A 12,798-nucleotide genomic window follows, 5' to 3' on the forward strand; every position below is an offset into this window, starting at 1 on the left:
CCATATTTTATATGTAATTATTATTATAATACATTACTCAAATTCAATCATTTTTATTTATTTTATCAGAAAAATGATATAAAAATCATGATTTAACCTTGTTGCGCATATAGCGTAGAATTGTGTCTGGCCTCCCACAAGTCCGGTGATGAATAGTTGTATGAACTATAGAGTTGTTTTATTATATTATTTGGAATATAATTCAATCATATTTTCCAATGTTGCTGAATATTTGCATATTTATTTTATGTATACATTTAAGTTTTTTTTTAATATTATTAAAATACTTAAGTGATAAATTTATGTATGTATTATAAAAATCATAAGATTGATTAAATGTATAGTTATGTTTAATGTTATCAGCGCATAGTTTTTTAAAAAATGTAAATTTTTTATTAATGTATAATTTGTTTAAAATTTGACTTTGTTTAACTGTAGATTTTTTATATTATCGGTTTATTTGAATGTATTTACACTACTACAGTAGATTTTAAATTATCTAGCGTCGCATTAACGAGAGTAGAGAAGGGTTTGTTCCTTTCTTTATATTTTTTCCTACAGAGATAGGGCTTAGAGATAATGTGGAATGCAGCGTATCAACAGTACATCGCTGTATTTTAACCTTTCCGGGAGTATGCGCGTAAATGAATGTTTCTGTGAATTTTCCTCAAAGGAGTTTGGATATGAATGAACGTCTGTAAGTTAGTATGATGTAACATGTTCAGTAATGACATCTGTAGATATTTGTATGTAATTTTGTCATAAAATAAAAACTACAGATGGTGAGTTTTATTTTTTCTATTACATAATTTGTATCTTGATCAAGAACCCACTCCCCAGAGTTATTGTACTCCCGAAAAGGTCGAGGTTAATTAATTTTATATCTTAAATTTTTCTTAAATCCATGGCAAAATAAATTTTTCATATTTTTTACAATACATTTGTATACTTTGAATTATTTCTCAAATATATTTGTAAAATACAACTCTGAACCCTTATTTTAGGTACTCCTTATTGCAATGTCAATAGTTGGCCCATATTACATGACCGGCTTATATAAATCCAATCATTCACGAAACCAGGCAAAATATAACTTATGCTTCTTTCCAATGAAAAATAATGCGTAAACATTATAATTTCGTTCAATCGAACCCTTCTTATCCACATCCCGATGTTGCATAGGGCACTGCATCATATAATCGCAGTGTTATCTCGATCGTTAACGCACGAAGGAAAGGTGATCAGCCCTCCGCTTCAGGTACCAGTCCAGAATAACATTGAAAAAATATTAGAGTGAAAAAATCATTTACATTTATTAGACACCCCCTGGGAATCGAACCCGGGACCTCTAGTACGGCAGCCGAGCATGCCGACCATTACACTACGGAGGCGGACAAAAACATTATAATTGGTGAAACTAAACCTTTTTAGTTTTAATTCGGAAATTTATGAATGAAAATAACCCATCGCATTAAATAATTTTTTTTATTGATTCACCGCATTTCAAAATTCCTCTTTTCTACCATTTGGTCTTTTCAATATCAGCAATTAAAAATTATTGGATGTGTCTAATGCCGGTTTACCTTGCTCCAAAAAGGAAAGACACATGTCGCTGACTCCTTTCAAGTACGTCATAAATCAAAAATTGTCAATTTTTAGTTGCGCATGTTTTCAAAATGCTCAGAATATTTACTATACCCCAGCAAAAGAGGCATATTTTTAACTTAGTATTTACCCGCTACAGGGCAGAAAGTATTGTTTTTGCATTTTGAAGAAAAAGTATTGTTTAATTATTTTTTTAAATATTATATTATATTATATATATTATATTATATTATTTTTTAAATACCCTTATCCGCACCCCAATGTATATGGCACTGCATTATATAAACACAGTGGTATCTTGATCATTAACACGAAGGAAAGGTGATCAGCCCTCCGCTTCAGGTACCAGTCCAGGGTAATATATTAAATAAATATTAGAGTGAAAAAAATCACTTTTATTTATTTGACCCCCCCCTGGGAATTGAACCCAGGACCTCCAGAACGGAAGCCGAGCGTGCTGACCATTACACTACAGAGGCGGACAAATAATCTTTTTAAATATAATGTTACGGCGTAATATTTGTAGCAAGATGAACTATGACCCCAAGCGCCCGCTAGGGGCAGGGCGGGGTGTACGAGGGGAATGTTTACGTTATATCCCTTATGAGATTGAGGCAGGGAAGACTGCACACACTTGTCATTGTACTTTCATGGCGACCTGTTGAATAAACCGATTGCATCCTAATTACGAGTTATTATTATCTATACCCAAGCCACGTAATAATTCAGAAGTGGGATACGATACTATACGATTACGAAGTTCGATTAATGGACAACAAGTTGTGAAAAGTGATCATTTCGAATTTTGTGATTTTTGGACAAACTTTCGTAATATAAACAAAACAGATCGGAGTGTTTCCTTTGTTTGCCGAATTCAACAAAGCCATGTGATAAATAACTTTTGGAATTGAATATTGTGCATCATTAATTACATTGTTTTACGTCATACGGAATTCTGGAAGTTTTGACATTTTTGAATTACAAATTTCGGATAATTTTGTAAAAATTGTGGATATGTTCCTTCGTAACGTAAACAAACCGAATGCGTCCTTTGTTTGCCGAGTTCAACAAAGCTATGTGCTAAATAACTTTTGGAATTGAATTGTTGTGCATCGTTAATAACATTGTTATACGTCATACGTGTGTTTGGACGTTGTTGAATTCCAAGATTTCGGACTTTTTGTCAAATTTTAGGCGTTTTTACGTAATATAAACAAACAAAAACTGAGTGCTTCCTTTGTTCAAAAAGTGAAACAAAGCATTGAGTTGAATAAAACTTGGAATTAACTTTTGTTCATCTTTAATTCAATTATTTTACTTCGCATCGTGTGTGACGTTTTCGAATTTAAAGATTTCGAACAATTTTGCCAAATTTTGAGAACTTTCAATTTGGACGTTTCCTTTGTTCCGTGTTATGTTATTAAGATGCGGACAGGATAAGGCATGCTCCGACGAGAGCCATGGAACTGAGAGCAACGTGGATCTGAACGTCCTGCTGCAGCATCACATAGAGCAGATATTTGAGGAAATTATTGAATTGTACTTCTCGCGGGTGCATTTCGCGCCCCTAAGATTGTCACGGCGGGCTAAATGCGGGGCGACGACCCCGAGGACAAAGGGACGAATATCGAGGCATGGTCGGAGAAGATCGATCAGCTGGGCGTTACCTACGGATGGAGTGACTACTCCAAGTTGTTCTTTATGCAGGCGAAACTGGCCGGAGAGGTCACTGATGGGTCGGAGAAATGAAGAAACAATGACCCATTATTTCCATGAAAGATGGCACTGGTGCATGGGTGCCGGATTGATAGCCAGGAGGCTTAAATTGGATTTGACAGGGGGGGAGAGAGCTCCTCATTGAATGTGGGTGACATAAATTTTATTTTAGGTGAAGTCATACTCCGTCTGCAGATTGATGGAGTTGAAATGAATACATGGGCACTTGTATTAAATGCAGACAAAGGAAATGCTGATATGAGTATTGGGAGGTGGATACATGGGCACTTGTATCCGATGAATAAAAGGAAATGCTGATCGCATTGTTGGTAAACCCATTTTTAACTAATCACAGAAAAGTTATTTTACAGCGAGCCAAAGTGTGGCTCAATTAGAACTGGATCCGGTACATCATCTGGTGGTGATTGCTGTGTGGGAGAACTTAAGATGTACTATTACTGAATAATCACATTTGTTACAGATGAAAGTTATAAAACTTGTGGGAGAACTTAAGATGAACTATTACTGAATAATCATAATTGTTACAGATGAAAGTTATAAAACTTGTGGGAGAACTTAAGATGTACTATCACTGCATAATCATATTTGTTACAGATGAAAGTTATAAATCTTGTGTGAGAACTAATGATGTACTATCACTGCATAATCATATTTGTTACAGATGAAAGTTATAAATCTTGTGTGAGAACTAATGATGTACTATCACTGCATAATCATATTTGTTACAGATGAAAGTTATAAAACTTGTGTGAGAACTAATGATGTACTATCACTGCATAATCATATTTGTTACAGATGAAAGTTATAAAACTTGTGTGAGGACTAAAGATGTACTAACATTGCATAATCATATTTGTTACGGATGAAAACTACAGAATCCATTTGCCAAGCGATTTGCCTTTGTGGAGGATATACAGAGCATGTGTTGGTCCATTCGGGGTCTTTGTATGAGCATCACTCATCACTGAAGTGTAGTGTACATGGTGTGTCATTATGAGAGTTTTAGTTCTCAATTTGTGGTACTTCTCCATTTCTCCAGTATATTGAACTTACCGTTGGGGTATAGAACATACGGGTTTCAAATGCGAGGCTTACATTTGTTGAGTCGTGATACGTCTCGGGTTCATACATCGGTTTTTGCTCACCGCGTTGAAGTGTAAACATGTAAACGCATTGAGCCGTAATCCAGAACCGTTAGATACAAATATTTTAATGATTTATAATGATTATATAGGACATCCGGATGTCTAAGCCCTGGCTTAGACAGATGTGAGAAGCTAATTTCAAGCGAATTATGGTTTCCAAAGATGACTCGCTTTAATAGAAAATACGTGTCAGCGCATTCGTTGTGCATTTGCTAAGGGTGTTTAAGGTTTGCCAGAATTTGTTTGGGTCGTAAATAATACTGTAAACGTCCAGTACTAAGTTCACTCCTCATCATTTAGTGTTTGGACATGAAAGTAGTATTTTGGGTGATTTCAGAGGTGAAGTGGAAGATGTAGAACCTGTTCATAGGGCGTAACAACTAAAAGGCTCAGAGTAAAATAGAGATAGTAGCTAGCGTAGGAAGGCACAGTATAATGAGCAGCTGTATGGGTACAAGTACCGTGATTATTAGTTATCTACCGAGTTGGACTTTATATAAGAACTTGAGGATGATTACTTTGTAAGGGGTGTAACAGCTATTGGGATATATTTGGTGGATACTAGTTCACATACTATATGGGAAGTTTAGGTACAACATAAACCAGTAAAAAAAAGTATAAACATAATGGGTATAAGGTGTTCTTTTAAGTATGATGTGTAATGGATATAAGTAGTTTGTTTTATCCTAGTAACTACTGAGGTGTTACGATATCACTAGCATGGTATCCTTATTGCGATTACATTTGTGTAATGTAATGTTTATCCTTTGTGTACTGAATAAGCGATGGATTATTTTAATTACATTTGTGTAATGTAAAGTTTATCCTGTGTGTATTAAATAAGCGATGGATTATTTTAATTACATTTGTGTAATGTGATGTTTGTCCTGTGTGGACTGGATACGTGGTGGATTATGTTAATTACATTTGTGTTATGTAATGTTGGTCCTGTGTGGACTGAATAAGCGGTGAATTATTTTGATTACATTTGTGTAATGTAATGTTTGTGTCCTGAGTGGACTTAATCAGCAGTGGATTATTGTAATTACATTGGGGTAATGTAATGTGTGTCCAGAGTGTGGACTGCAGATAACCGGTTATCGTGGGTTTTGTGCTCCCGTATACTGATACAGGTAGAGCTGATGTGATTTTGTGCTCCCGTATAATGATACAGGAAGAGCTGACGTGGTTTGTGCTAGCTTATGTGGTTTGTGCTCCCGTAAAATGATACAGGAAGAGCTGACGTGGTTTGTGCTAGCTTATGTGGTTTGTGCTAGCTTATGTGGTTTGTGCTCCCGTATAATGATACAGGAAGAGCTGATGTGGTTTGTGCTAGCTTATGTGGTTTGTGCTCCCGTATAATGATACAGGAAGAGCTGATGTGGTTTGTGCTAGCTTATGTGATTTGTGCTCCCGTATAATGATACAGGAAGAGCTGATGTGGTTTGTGCTAGCTTATGTGGTTTGTGCTCCCGTATAATGATACAGGAAGAGCTGATGTGGTTTGTGCTCGAGCTTATGTGGTTTGTGCTCCCGTATAATGATACAGGAAGAGCTGATGTGGTTTGTGCTCCCGTATACTGATACAGGAAGAGCTGATTTGGTTTTGTGCTCCCGTATACTGATACAGGAAGAGCTGATGAGGTTTGTGCTCCCGTACACTGGTACAGGAAGAGCTGATGTGGTTTGTGCTCCCGTATACAGATACAGGTAGAGCTGATGGAATTTGTATTCCCGTATATATAATGATACTGATAGAGACGATGTGATTTTGTATTCCTGTATACTGATGGATTCAGACGTAGAGCTGATGGACTTTGTACTCCGGTATAGGTACTCATACCGGTGGAGCTAATGTTTGTCTGTTTCAGGATTTAAAAAATAAATAAATAAATAAATAAAGGATTATGGTGGAGTGTTGGGAGGACCCAACAAAGTTCCAGGTTGGGAGAATGTTACGGCGTAATATTTGTAGCAAGATGAACTATGACCCCAAGCGCCCGCTAGGGGCAGGGCGGGGTGTACGAGGGGAATGTTTACGTTATATCCCTTATGAGATTGAGGCAGGGAAGACTGCACACACTTGTCATTGTACTGTCATGGCGACCTGTTGAATAAACCGATTGCATCCTAATTACGAGTTATTATTATCTATACCCAAGCCACGTAATAATATACTAAATATTTTTCAAACGGAGAAAAAACCTTCAGGTTTTACTTAAAAAGATCTGTTGCACAGTAAAAAGTTCAATAAGTGGCTAGATATTTATTTTTAATACATTGTATTATATTTTTAAACTTTAAAAATGTTCTGAAAAATCAAGTTTTTTTTATTTATGACGTTCTTGAAAGGAGTGAGTGATGTGTGAGAATGAGTCACAAAAGGAAAATTTATAATGCTTCCCAACAATTATCAGATATTCAATCTTATTTGACTCGTCTTAATTTCCTTAAGTATGAGGAGTTCATAAGTACAATATAAATGGACATATTTTGAAGTGTTACCCACCTTTTGTGTCGGAAATAGTATTTATAAATAAGATATTAAAAGAACATTGTTATCTGGAAGGGGTTCCACGGTCCTGCCAGCGTCCCATTTATACGGAAGAGGAATAGGAGAAATGAGAAGAGTTTCGGTTAGGTTTTAGAGTTTATTGCAAGATGTGTTATAACGAGGACCCAAATTACTGGAAGTAAGTGTTGGGGCGGCGCATGGAGAAGGTGACGAGGCGTTTGCGGTTCTGGATGCGCTTGGGCAGCGGGAACTTGATCTTGGAGTCGTGGAACTGCTTGACCTGCGGGCGCCGACAGAGGCTGGCCTTGATGGTCTCCACCTTGATGATCTGGATGGAGTGCGCGCGGGCGCGGTGCCGGGCGCCCATGTCGCGGTAGCACTGCGTCACGGCGCCGCCCACCGACAGGTCCCGGTACTCGCGGTACATGTTGTGCGTGCCCGACCGCGACTCGTAGCGCAGCCACACGCCGAAGTTCTTGATCTTCAGGGGCGACTTCTCGGGGATTTCCTGGAAACCGTACACACAAAACTTTACTCTTCTTTCAATTCACTCGTTGCGATCGCGGATGTTATCCATCACTTATCCTTACCACCCACTACCCATGTTATCGTCATTCCCGAGACCTCGCATACTTCTATCGCCCGTTCTAATCAATTCTGGTGGCTATGCATCAGTACAAAAGGAAATTACATTTCCGGAATAATCATTCTTAGAAAACAGATACGGTTAAAGAATTATAATGGACATTACACGTAAATGAGACGATAAAGGATGCATCGATAAATGATCAAAAGTATGGGGTCCCAAAGTGTTTTCCACGATAACAAGGCAGACTCCCAGTTATAAGGAAAAACCAATTAATATTGTAACCACATCAATCAAATGTGATGTAGGTATTATTTATTGTATGGAAAACTCTCGCATACATCTCTACATTTTCATTTATAATCCAGAACAAATGTTGGGGATTATAAATAAGCTCACCCCTCAGGATCACCTCACCCCTTATACATATATATACATAGTCAGTATGTATTTACAAAAGTTTTCAACGAAAATAACGACTTAAAACCTAAGTAAACTACGTTGTACAAAATAAAATAAATACATTGAAAAAATTAGATCTAAACTAACAAATACAAAAGAACATAAGTACGCATAACAAAGAAAACAGAAGTTGTTGACTCTATAAGTGCATTGAAAGAATAGGAGAGTGGATGGCTGAAACAGGTTGACATTGAACAAAACGTCTCTGGATTTTAATTTGGAATAGAATTCAAGGAGTACTACTCCACCGGCTGTCAAGTTGCTGGGCGTGTTTTGATTATTGTGATGGTTAATACACCATATTATACGCTATAAAACAATAAAATGACTCGACTGCAATCGGTGGCAACCCTTTGCTAACAGGACCTAACCCCTAAGGGTACCTTTGCTAGAAAGACCGCGATTTAAACATAATTAAAATATAAAAGTGTTGAATAATTTGTACACTGCCATTGTTTAAATAAATCCCTTTTTAAATTTATTATTCGGCACGAAAATATCTCTCGAGTTTAGCTAAATAAATATATGCAACATTATAAAAAATCCATTGCCACTCTTATGTATGCAACTCAAATGCTCCTTGCTTCATGTCCACCATCTTTTCGCACCGTGAGCATAATACTGGTAACAATTTCCACATCTGGTTGATAACATCAGGTGTTGTGAAGAAATTGAGCAATCGACAAATAAATATCTTTTTTAGTGTGCAAAATACATATTTCAAAAAATATATATAGTATATACTATATTTGTATCAATTTATCGCATATTGTTAACTGTCCAGTAAATTATTTATTATCTATAAATTATCCAAAATGATTATTTATTATGTCACTCTATAGGTGTCTATGTGTGTAGCGCTATGCAGGGGAAAAATTGTGGCGTCACTAATTCTCATATGTCATTTCGGTCAACAGCATATTGTTCAAGTGTTGTTCTCAGTTCTTTATAACTCATTATTGCAACGACAATAAATAATAATAAAAAAACAAAACAAACCAATCCCACATCTTCGGTATTGTTAGTATTAAAAAAAATAGACTAGATCAACGCGCAGAACACGTCTCATACCTTAACTGATACAATTTCTCCTGTGGACTTCTTGAACTTTTTCAGCTGGCGCAAGAAATACCAGAATCTAGACTTGGCTACTATAGGTTCGGGAGCGAATATCCTCATTTTGTAGAGAGGTGTGACCTTCTCCTTCTCCGTGGGGAGCTTGCGCCCGATCACCTCGAACTCTTTCAACTAAAACACAAAATTCAACACATAAAAAGTCAGTCGGAATACATAACCTATATACAACTGTCAAACTAGGGGCGACTGTAAATACGAGCGAAACCAACTACTCGAACACCAAACGCGGTCGCCCCGCATTACAAAACTTCATTACTCTTCTACAATTTCACCGTTTAATAAAATAATCACAAAATAAATGTCAAAACCACGCGTCAACACGTTGCCCACATGTTCCGATATAACGGTACCGGACGATAGCGGGACATTGTAAATTTCTTACAAAATAAGCTTTATTAAACAACGAAAAACTTTCGCGCAATCAATCGGTAAAAAATGGAATAAAACTTTATATTTAATTTAAGAAAATCCCCCAGTACCTGGCCGCTAGCCTTCATTTTGAGGAGAGCAAATGCAAAAGGAAGCGGAAACCACTTTTTACAAATGGCCGACCAACGTTTTTTCTTCCATAGGTAAATGAAAGAACCCATGTATGGTCGGGTGAAATATTTTGCACAATACCTACCTAACCAGTTGATTTTTTTTTTTACCTAGTTAATCTAATAAATCCTTTTTATTTTCATGAATTTATATTCAAATTGAGATTGCACCAACAATCGTTTTATTATCTTACAAATCAGGCTAATAACTTATTTATTATTATTCTTCTTCTCCGTCTTGTTCCTCATTGCTGAGTGTTGTGACCCTTGCAGAAGCAATGACTCTTTTCCAGTTATCCCTTGACTGCGCTGCACGTAGCGCTCCAACCACTGAGGTGCCTGCTGCTGCCTTAATTTGATCGGTCCATCGTGTGGGGATCTTCCTCTCCCTCTCTTTCCTTCCAGGCTAGCGATCACAACTAGTCGTTCCAGGCTATCCTCGTTGCCACGTGCAACGTGTCCAAAGAACTGGAGAATCCGTCGGGTACAGATATTGGCCAGAGTCAAGCCATCTAAGCGTAGTTCCTGGCGAATGGACTCATTGGTGCGTCTAGCTGTCCATGGAATTCGAAGCATGCGTCTCCAACACCACATTTCGAAAGCATAAATTTTTCTCCTTTCTGCTGCTTTTATGGTCCATGTTTCAGCAGAATACAGTAAAATGGAGTGGACCAAATTCCTGACAACTTCATCTTGGTGTTGTTACTCACACCCCGGTCTTTCCAAATTTTGTCTAGCTTAGACAGGGCACTTTTGGCGATGGCGATACGACGCGTAATCTCTCCTTCACAAGTTCCTTCATTGCTGATTTGAGATCCAAGGAACTGGAACTCGTTTATTATCTCCTAAACCTTTGAGCGAGTTCTCGAGATCACCAAACTTCTTAGATCGATCTATGATCATGATCTTGGTCTTGCTCTGTTTAATCTCTAGTCCCAGTGCCTTGCCTTTAATCTCTACTCGTTTAAGGAGATCTACCATCTCTTTTGGGTCTTTGGCCAAAAGTGTTGGGTTGTCCACATATTGTATATTGGACAGCTTTACGCGACCAATGGACACTCCTCCATTCCATTCGTAGAGAGCCCTGCGCATTTTGTATTCCCCATAGATCTTAAACAGGTCAGGAGAGAGTATGCGTCCCTGTCTTACACCTTTCTCAGTGCGGAAACTTGCAGTGTTTATGCCATTGATTCTTATGATTGCCTTACATTGGGCATAAAGTCCATGGATGAGTTTTATCAAATGGGATAGGACTCCCATCTCCATGAGTACTTTCCACAGATGTTCCCACTTCACCCAATCGAAAGCTTTCTTGTAATAGATAAAGCATAAAACTGTTGGCGTCAGGAACTCTCGGCTTTTTTCGATCACTATTATTATATGAGAACGATATTACTAAATTAATGAGTATAAAGGCGTAAATTGATTCAGTATTTGTATACCTTTTAATTTTAGTAAGGCATTTGAAGAAGTTTTCAGTAGAGCTGGATCACACAGTAAGCTTTTTCCGACTATTATCGGAACGGAACATCTATGGATAGTCACACCTAAACGACAGATTTTGATTGGTAACACAACACCACCCAATTCAAAGAGTACCACTGCACCGGCCGTCAAAAACTGCTGGGCGTATTCTTAGATTCTGATCTCTCCCTTGTGACTAAAATCAGCTAAACAACAAGTACATGTTAACAAGTACATTTTATCAACTAAGGCAAATTAAAAGCATTCGCAAGAATTTGCCAGTTGATGCTGCCCGTCAATTAATAAATGCGTTTGTAATATCTAGAGTCGAATGTGGTAACGGTATATACATGGGTCTACCAAACAATAAAATGACTCGACTGCAATCTGTATTAAACGCAGCAGCAGGACTGATTTTTGGAATTTTTAAATTCAGTCGCATCACTCCACTACTTCACAAACTGCACTGGTTACGCTTTCCCAAAAGGGTTGAGTATAAACTCTGCCTACTCGTGTATAAATCAATACTACAACAACTGCAATGGGCAAAGTGATCTTACCAGCCGCAACCAGTGCACTATATTTAGCGAGCGTGCCATTGCTGTTGCGGAACCAATGGCGTGGAATGCTCTTCCACCAATGGTTATAAATAGTGAGAGTAATCTTTAGAAAAAAACTAAAAACACATTTGTTTGCTAAAGCATTTCCACCATCTTTTCCCCAATTCATTCACAGTGAAGCGCCCTTGAGGTAGTATTTTACAAAAATGGCGCTACATAAAGTATCCAAATTTATTATTATTATTACTATCAAGATTTAGAAGATTTCATATCTGGGTCACGTATTTTGTGCAGAGAAATACTACATTTTACAAATCATCATGATGGGAAAGACAGAAGGACGCTGAGATAGTGCTGCCAAAGGAGAAAACACGTCAGATAACCTGAAGAAGAGGAGAAAATAATGGAAGAGTTTTTCATTGGAAAGAATAAATCTACACAGTGGCGAAAGACAGTGTAGTGTTTATCCAAAAAAAACAAGGGCATAAGGATAAAAGTAATCAAAGTACGCCCACTGGCTTGACTCGAAATGCTCTTGGTATAGAAAATGAACTAAATTCGTTAAATCACTAAATTAGATGACAATATTCATTCTGACGAATAGGTAAATAAAATATTTTGTTTTCAAATATTAACATATTTAGAGTGATGTTTCGGTTTTTTATTTTAGAATGTCAAATATACATTATTTTAAAGAACTGTCATTTATCATTTTTTATTACCTTACAGCAATTCCCTAACATTTCCCATGTCGCTGGAGGGGGTTATCACTCATCAATACAGAGAATTGCAGAGAGAAAAGGACAAAGATATTTGGTAATAACTACTCTAACTGGCATAAGCCTGTATGTGAAGGAACATTTTTTTCAATATCCGTTTACATAAATCCTGTTTAAATCACAAACGGACAATATAATATTACCATTTTAAAAATTGTCTGATTTGAAATACGTAAAGCATATATCGCTCACTCCTTTCAAGAACGTCATAAATCAAAATACTTGATTTTTCAGGAGATCGTTTTTAAAGTTTAAAAATATAATACAAT

General features: G+C 37.1%; 1 protein-coding gene and 1 long non-coding RNA gene across 2 annotated transcripts; one reads left to right on the top strand and one right to left on the bottom strand.

Annotated features, from left to right (window-relative positions):
* The first annotated feature begins 2,753 nt into the window (after positions 1 to 2,753).
* On the top strand, positions 2,754 to 6,621 carry LOC148309451 (uncharacterized). The gene is made up of 2 exons (XR_015837538.1): positions 2,754 to 5,319; positions 5,563 to 6,621. It is a non-coding gene; the product is annotated as an uncharacterized LOC148309451 (long non-coding RNA).
* A 503-nt stretch (positions 6,622 to 7,124) lies between these two features.
* On the bottom strand, positions 7,125 to 9,707 carry RpL18A (ribosomal protein L18A). The gene is made up of 3 exons (XM_088260130.1): positions 9,667 to 9,707; positions 9,122 to 9,298; positions 7,125 to 7,510 (listed from the first exon to the last, which is right to left on the bottom strand). The coding sequence occupies exons 1-3, from the start codon at positions 9,682 to 9,684 to the stop codon at positions 7,172 to 7,174; spliced, it is 534 nt and encodes a 177-aa protein (XP_088116256.1). The 5' UTR covers positions 9,685 to 9,707; the 3' UTR covers positions 7,125 to 7,171.
* Between the last annotated feature and the right edge of the window lie 3,091 nt (positions 9,708 to 12,798).

Source organism: Brachycentrus maculatus, unplaced genomic scaffold (genome assembly GCF_059751285.1).
Source record: "Brachycentrus maculatus isolate JH-2025_06_01 unplaced genomic scaffold, ASM5975128v1 h1tg000124l, whole genome shotgun sequence".
Taxonomy (NCBI): Eukaryota; Metazoa; Arthropoda; class Insecta; order Trichoptera; family Brachycentridae; genus Brachycentrus; species Brachycentrus maculatus.